This window comes from Candida jiufengensis (assembly GCF_024610255.1).
Source record: "Candida jiufengensis strain CBS 10846 chromosome Unknown scaffold1, whole genome shotgun sequence".
NCBI classification, from domain to species: Eukaryota; Fungi; Ascomycota; class Pichiomycetes; order Serinales; family Debaryomycetaceae; genus Lodderomyces; species Lodderomyces jiufengensis.
The window spans coordinates 702,517-710,780 of NW_026261562.1; the positions used below are offsets into that span (position 1 = coordinate 702,517).

The 8,264-nt window shown below is 25.0% G+C and overlaps 3 protein-coding genes across 3 annotated transcripts; all 3 read right to left on the reverse strand. All coding sequences in view use genetic code 12, as the record gives it.

Annotated features, from left to right (window-relative positions):
- Window positions 1–731: 731 nt before the first annotated feature.
- Window positions 732–2,387, reverse strand: MLS1 (malate synthase; the record flags this gene model as incomplete). Its single annotated transcript, XM_051764744.1, has 1 exon — window positions 732–2,387. One exon carries the CDS (start codon window positions 2,385–2,387, stop codon window positions 732–734), a length of 1,656 nt encoding a protein of 551 aa, XP_051618126.1.
- Window positions 2,388–3,498: 1,111 nt separating this feature from the next.
- On the reverse strand, window positions 3,499–5,058 carry MTS1 (Mts1p; the record flags this gene model as incomplete). Its single annotated transcript, XM_051764745.1, has 1 exon — window positions 3,499–5,058. One exon carries the CDS (start codon window positions 5,056–5,058, stop codon window positions 3,499–3,501), a length of 1,560 nt encoding a protein of 519 aa, XP_051618127.1.
- Window positions 5,059–5,802: 744 nt separating this feature from the next.
- Window positions 5,803–7,599, reverse strand: KGF54_004086 (uncharacterized protein; the record flags this gene model as incomplete). Its single annotated transcript, XM_051764746.1, has 1 exon — window positions 5,803–7,599. The coding sequence occupies one exon, from the start codon at window positions 7,597–7,599 to the stop codon at window positions 5,803–5,805; it is 1,797 nt and encodes a 598-aa protein (XP_051618128.1).
- Window positions 7,600–8,264: the final 665 nt, after the last annotated feature.

An 8,264-nucleotide genomic window follows, 5' to 3' on the forward strand; every position in this document is an offset into this window, starting at 1 on the left:
AATACTTACATCCATATTTTCTTAATGCTTTATAAATTGAATTTTTATACCCAATTTGTTCTGGCGAGACGAGATTATAGCATTACTATCAACGAAGATGCCAAAAACTTGGAAAGTTGTAAACCTGACGATAATATTAGATCCACTTTTTTTGAAAAAATCTTAGACTAAATCCCGCGAAATTAATTTCACATGTGTTAATCAACATTTTTGAAGTACTTTAGCAGTAAGAAGTTCATGCTTTGATATGAACTGGTAGCATAGAGTGATGTTTCAGAATCAATTTAATAGATAAAAAAATACTAAATGATTCTTTAACAAATTTATTTTATAAGTTCTAAAAATAGCGGACTTACTTCAAGAAATTAAATTTAATGAATTGCCGATCCCTTTTATCGAATTTAACTTCTTTATGTCGAGCCCTTATCGGGTTTGAAGATGAAAAAATTGAGTTAATCACAAAGTTTTGCAAATAAATAATTATTCGGAACATGCCGAGAGAATTTTAATCTTTTACACTAATTAATTATTATTTGACCCACTTACAAAGAGAAAAATCTACAAAGTTTTATAAGTTCTTTTAAATTTGAGGTTTTCAAATTTTTTTTATTTTTGAAACTATACAAATACTATAAATGAATCTTTATATATAAAACATGAGTTACCAGTAACTACTACTTCATTCTTTTCATTTTCGTTAAAATTTCATAAATTATAATTTATAATTTAATTTATAATTTTTCACCTGGAATTGATCTTCCAATAGTTGTAACATCATCATAAATTAAAGTAGTTACGAAATCTGAATATTTTTCACCAAGAGCTTCTGGAGCAAAATAAGTAAAAGCTTGTTTAAATTTATTACCTGGTTTTGCATTTTGTAATAAATTTTTATATTCTTCATCTAATAATTGTTTAACATAATCTTTTGAAATTAATTTACCAGTGTTTGTATGAGCACCATGAGTAACCCATTGCCAAATTTGAGTTCTTGAAACTTCTGCAGTTGCAGCATCTTCCATAAGATAATTAATTGGGACACAACCAACATTTCTTAACCATGCTTCAATATATGAAATACCAATAATAATATTAGCTCTAATACCAGCTTCAGTAATAACACCACCTGGTACAAATGGAGCTAATAAATCTCTTTGGGTAATTGGTTTAAAAGGTTCTTTTGGTGGTAAATCAATTTGATTTGGACCTTTCATATGTTCATTAAAAACTTTTAATACAACTGGTACTAATGCAGGATGAGCAACCCAACAAGAATCACAACCTAAAGTAACTTCTCTTAATTTATCTTTTGTAACATTTTCCAAAGCTTTTCTATTTCTTTCTTGATCTTCCTTTATTGGAATTTGAGCAGCCATACCACCTAATGCATGAACTTTTCTACTATGAGTAGTATGAACTAATAATTTAACATATGCAGACATAAATGGAGCTGACATTGTAATTTGTGATCTATCAGGTAAAACAAATTCTGGATGATTTCTTAAACATTTAATATATGAGAAAATATAATCCCATCTACCACAATTTAAACCAGCAGAATGTTCTCTTAATTGATAAATAATTTCATCCATTTGGAAAACTGCAGGAATAGTTTCAATTAATACTGAACCTCTAATTGTACCTCTTGGTAAACCAATATAATCTTGAGAATAATTAAAAATATCATTCCATAATTTAGCTTCTAAATGATGTTCCATTTTTGGTAAATAAAAATATGGTCCAAAACCTCTTGCTAAAGTTTCTTTTGCATTATTAAAAAAATAAATACCAAAATCAAATATACCACCTGAAACTGGAGTACCATCAACTAATACATGTTTTTCAGTTAAATGCCAACCTCTTGGTCTAACAATTAAAGTTGGAATATGTCTATCTTTTGATAAATTTAATTCATATTTTTTACCATTTGTTTCAAATTTTAAATTTCTTCTAACACCATCATATAAATTAACTTGACCATCAACTAAATTTTTCCAAGCAGGAGTTAAAGAATCTTCAAAATCAGCCATATAAGTAGCAACATTTGAATTTAATGCATTAATAACCATTTTTCTATCAGTTGGACCAGTAATTTCACATCTTCTATCAATTAATCCTGGAGCTAAAGGAGGACCAGTCCAAGTTTTATCATCTCTAATATATTGAGTTTCTGGTAAAAAATTTGGTAATTTACCTTGATCTCTTAATTCTTGTTCTTTTTTTCTATTTAATAATAATTCTTGTCTTTTATTTTCAAAACCTCTATGTAAAGTTGCAACAAATGCTAAAGCTTCTTGTGAAAAAATATGTTTTGCATTATCAGGAATTGGTCCTAAAATTTGAACACCTTTAATTTTTTCAGCTACAGTTGGAAATGGTGATGACATTTTTCAAAAATTATGAATATATGATGTTAATTAAGAATTTATTAAAAAAGTAAATTGATATGATTAACTATGAATTTAAAAAAAAAAAAATTAAGTAGAAAAGCAATTGATTAAATATTTAAATAAATATTAAAATTTATTCGACAAGATCCTTGAAAAATTTAAAAATTAGAATGTGATAAAGTTAAACTAAATTAATTAATTATGTAATCGGGTCTATTAATATATTAGTTATTTGCTACCAATTATAGTATTAATTTAAACAGAATATTACCCCGGATTCTCAATATTACTATGAACAAATTATTTTATTTAAAGCGTTACAAAATAAAATAAATTTTCATGAATTTCGCATCAGTGGAACTAAAAAAATAAAAATTCCAAGTCAAAAAAATTATGTTTCAAAGCGGCAATTGACTCTGATAAACATTGGGTAATAAGTAGCGGACATTTAATTTTATATTCCGATTTTCAAAAGGTAAAAGAAATATTTAAGTATTCTTATGAAGCTCAATTCTTCTAACCAAAATAGTATTCAATTGAATGTATTTGGGTCATATAGAATTAAAGCAAAGTAGATGAAGGTTGTCAATGAGCCACGAAGTCAAGAATCGGATCGAAGTCACCTGTCAAAATTTTATTGATTTAAAAAATAATAATAAGTAAATTGTCGGGATTATATTTTTTTATTTCAAATAATATTTTTTTTTTTTAACTAAACCGAGGAAAATTTCCATTTAATCAACAACAACGTTTAAAAATTAAAAATCATACAATAAATTTTTGAATCATGTTACTATCTTGTTTATTGTTTCTTTTTTAACGGTCTTTTTTTAAATTGTAAAATAATATTTCAAAATTTAAAATAACCGCTCTATTTTTAATTTCAGAAATTAAGTATTTTGATAAAACCCAATTATCGGACTACTACATTTGATTAAAAATTATTATTATATTTTAATAGAAGTAGTTTGGAAAATTTGACAATTTATTTGTGTCTTATTTTTAAAGTTTGAGTCATATGATCCAAATTTTTGTATTGAGGAAGACAAATTATTGACATAAATTTATTTACAAAGTACTTTTGTATTATTATTACAATAAATAAAACCTATAAACCTTCATATAAATTTACAACTTCTTTTGCCCACTTACTATTTTCGTGACCATTACCTTTAATAGCACCTTGTAAACCTTGTTGTTTCAATACATAATCAATTCTTCTATAACTATTAATATTTTTTCTTAAAACAAATTGATAACAAGTAGCAGTACCATTTCTACTAGCAACAACTGATGAACTTAAAAAAAATTCCCAAATTCTATACCATTTAATACCATATTTATTAACAACTTTATCTTTATTACCTAACCAATTTCTATACCATCTCCATAAAGTTGCAGAATAATGTACACCAATATTATCAACACTTACAATTTCAAATCCAACTGATTCCATACATGATGATACAAAACTTAATGGAGTTGAAGCATCTGCTCCAGGGAAAATATATTTATTCATGAATAATCCCCATTCTAAATCTTCATATTGCCAATTTTTTCTTAATCCTGAATATTGTAAAAAAAATAATCCATCATCATCTAATAAATCTCTACATTGTTCCATATATGAAGTTAATTTTCTAATACCAACATGTTCAGCCATTTCAACAGATGTAATTTTATCATATAATCCATTAGGTTTATCACTTGATGGAGAATCTCTATAATCACAACATACAATTTTACTTTGATTTGATGATATACCATATTCTTTTAATAATTGATTACCCCATTTACATTGATTTTTACCTAAAGTGACACCAGTTACTTTTGCATCATATTGAGTAGAAGCATAAGTAGCCCAAGTACCCCAACCACATCCAATATCTAATACATATTCACCAGGTTTTAAATCAATTTTTTCAGCCATAACTTTTAATTTATTATCTTGTAATTCTTCTAAAGTTTCTTCTCTTGATGGATCACTAATAACACCAGATGTATAAATCATTCTTGGACCTAAAAACCAAGTATAAAAATCATCACCACGATCATAATGATCTCTAACTTGTTCTTCATCTTGAGATTTTGAATGGAAAATAACTTCAGGAATCATTTCTAATAAAAAAAATCTAAATAATCCCATTGTAAATTTAAAATTAGCCCAATCATGTTTATATTCCATTACATCTAATGCATCACCTTTAAAACTTACTTTACCATTAAAAAATAATTCTTGAAAAGTTTCAATTGGAATTTTTTTACCTTTACCATTATTTGAATCTTGATATTTTGCTTTTAATTCTGGAGTATGATATTCTAAATAATAAGAAATTGGTCTATTTGGATATTTAACTTTTTCATTAATTCTTGGACTAAAAGTTGACATAATTGTCCAATAAACCATTAAAATAGGTATAGCTAAAATTATAAAAAAAAATAACCAAACTTTAAAACCAAATCCTAATTTATATGTAATATAACCTGGAATTAATGACATTATTGAAAATAATATAGTATTTGAGAATGATGTTGAACCTGGTCCATCAGCTGGTAATGGAGCATTATGAATTGTTGGAGATTCAGAAGTTAAAACTCCTGATTCATTTGTTGCAGGTGGTGTAGGTTTTGCTCTTGGTGTTTTAATAAAAGAAACTGACTCTAACATCTTTGTAGTAGTGTTTCTCCTTTCTTTTAGTTAAAATCAATTGACTTAATAAATGTACAATTGAGTTTATTGAGCGATTGGTAAAAAAACGAGTTTTTGAAATTATTTTATAAACTAAATATAAATTTTTCAATTTTTTTTCAAGATCTATGTTGAAGAAAAAAAAATATAAAAAATATTAATTTCTACGTGTTCTCGAACTAAAAAAAAATACATCTAATAGTTGTTCTAAAAATAAAATAGATTATTATCATCGTTTAAATTGAATAACACAATCGTATTCTTTATAATCTAAAACTATAAAATTATATCTTTAAATCTTTATTTGGTAAGTCTAACAGTTTCAGAATAATCCCTTTTCTACATCAATTTCTTACAATCAAGTTAAAAAATATTATTCTGAAATATACAATTAGATTTTTTCTCATAACCTAACTTTTAAGAATAATTTAACACTGCCTCGTACTATACTCCAGATAAAAGTATAATTTTTTTTGTGGGCGTATCTCGTACAAAATCACTGAATTTAAGCCAGCTCGACCTATCCAAGAATATCGGACCAAAATACTTAATTAAGATAAGAGTGATATAATTAAAGATTAAGAGTATTGTGGAAACTACGGATTGAATTCAATGATTGATGAATAAAGTGAAGTAAGCGTACAGTAAGATCCTTATAAATAACCTAAGTAAATGAAGAATTGAAAATATGTATGTGACCCAAATCTTCCCTAAATCCCTTTATTAAAATTGAGCTCTAATATAAATTTTTTTTTTCAATTGAACATAATCTAATAAAAGTTCATCATTATTAAAACAAATTTCATTATTACTTGAATTTTTAAAATTTTTAACAGAATTTTTTAAAATTATTGGATTTAAATTTTTACCATTACCATCACTTTGATTATCTTCATTTAAAAATATTATACTCAACTTGATGTTATTTAAATTTATAATTTTATTTTTATTCATAATTTTAAAAATTATAACATTAATTAATTCATTTATATTTTTTAATTTATCTTTTCTTAATTTTATTGATATATAATCTAATTGATGAATTTTTAATGGTTGATTAGTGTTGTTTGAATGATCTAAAAATATTTTGATTTTTAAGATTGGATCTTGAGTATTTGGAACGTATGAATTTCTTCTTGATTGATTAGTTGATGATGGTAATCGTTTATGTTCTTTTTCTTGTTTTCCTTGTATTTCTTCTGTTTCCTGAGGTGATGGTTGTAATTGTTTATGACGCGTTATTTGGTTTGGGACATAAGAATCAAATGAATCTAGAGTAGTATCATAATTCATTGAAATTGGAGAATTTGTATTTGTAGTAGTTGAAGATACAAGTATATCATCATTTTGATTTTCTTTAATTGAATAACCACTAAATGATATAACTGTATTACATATTTCTTCTTTTTGTAATGAAGCATTATAAAATTCAGATCTTGATGATTTAGGAGTTTTTGGAGATTTTGGAAATTTTGGAGAATTAGAAATTTGAGAAAATCCAGCGTTTGTTGGAGTTCTTGGAGATGATAGTAAGTTCGTTTTGGTTATTAAAATATCTGATTCTGAAGTATGATGTTGTAAATTTAAAGTCGGTTTTTGTGGTCTCATTGGCGAAGCTAGTTTTTCTTGTTTTGAAGCTGGTGATTGTGGTTGTTGTTGTGGTTGTTCAATATGTCTTGGTATAATTAATGAACGACGTTTATGTAGTTTTTTTTCTTTGACTTCTGTATCTGCTGTATCAATTTTTTCTGCTTTTTCTTCTTTTTCACTATTCTCATATCTACTAAATCTTTTGAAACTTTTACTATATCTCAAAGAAGGTGATGATAATCTTGATGTGGAGAATAATGATGGACTTTTAATTTCTGGTTGTTCTAGTTTATTTTGTTCTTTTTGTTTTGGTTCATTTTTAGATTCTCGCATTACTGAGGGAGTTGAGTTATTTGATTTTGATTTTAATTTAGGTGATGATTTAGCTGAATTAGTTGTAGAATTAGTTGTGACGTTCCTATCAACATTTGAACTTGAATAATTCTTTAATTTTAATGAAAATTTTTTAAAAAATTTTGATGGTGATAATAAACCTTTTGATGAATTTGGTGATGATGATGATTGATTTTTCAAAGGTTGTGGAGGTTGTAGATATTTTGTACTTTTATTATTGTTTAAATTCTTTGATTTTTCAGGTGTGAAAAATATTGATGCTGCATTATCTTTTGAATTTTTATTTGGTGTTTGTGATTGTTCTTCTATTTTATCTTTTGTTGAATTTATTGAACTTGGAGGAGTAAATGAAAATTGAAAAGATTTATGATCATCTATTGAATGCAATTTACGAGATATATCAAATTCTTCTTTATAATTATAATCTTCATCTTCATCTTCATCATTATCAATAGATGAAAAATCTAATGGTGGTGTTGTATATAAACTCATTGGTCTTGGTTTATTAATAAAAGAAGTAGGTGTTGAAATTGTTGGATTGTTTTTAGATATTGAATCTGGAATTAATTCAGTCATTATATTATATTTATATATCAGTAAAATAATGTTTTATCAAAATGATTATAACTTGTAACTTGTAAATTGAAATTTACACAATAATAACTAAATAAATGAAATAAATAAATGAAGGAAAGTAATGAGCGTAAATTATATTGTTTGTGAATTAATGAAAGTAAAAATTTAGTTAAATTAATTATTAATGAACTTTAAAGAAACATGAAATTTGTTGTAAATTAAATAAAGGATTAAAAATTTCAAGATGTTTAGAAATAAAGTTTTTTATTTCTTTACTGGTTTTTAAATTTATTTTTTGATAATATTTAGAAGTATTATGTTTTTGTGTAATTAGATTGATTGATTGATTGATAGGATTGATTGATCGAATAAAAATTATTAAAGATTAGTATGGGAATCGCCCCAATTTTTAATACTAAAATAGTTTCTTTTTCTACTTTAAAATTGGTCGATGTTTTTTATACATAAAATTTTATTTTAGAATTAATTTATTTATTCTTTGCATCTCATTAAACAGAGTTATATGAATCGTTGTTAAATATTCAATTATATGATTATTCAAGAGATTAAAGATATACATCCAAGAAAAATAAGTTTTATTTAAAGACTTTTATCTTTTATAAATCCCTCCTTTGCAAATATAAAATAAATTATTATATTTTTAA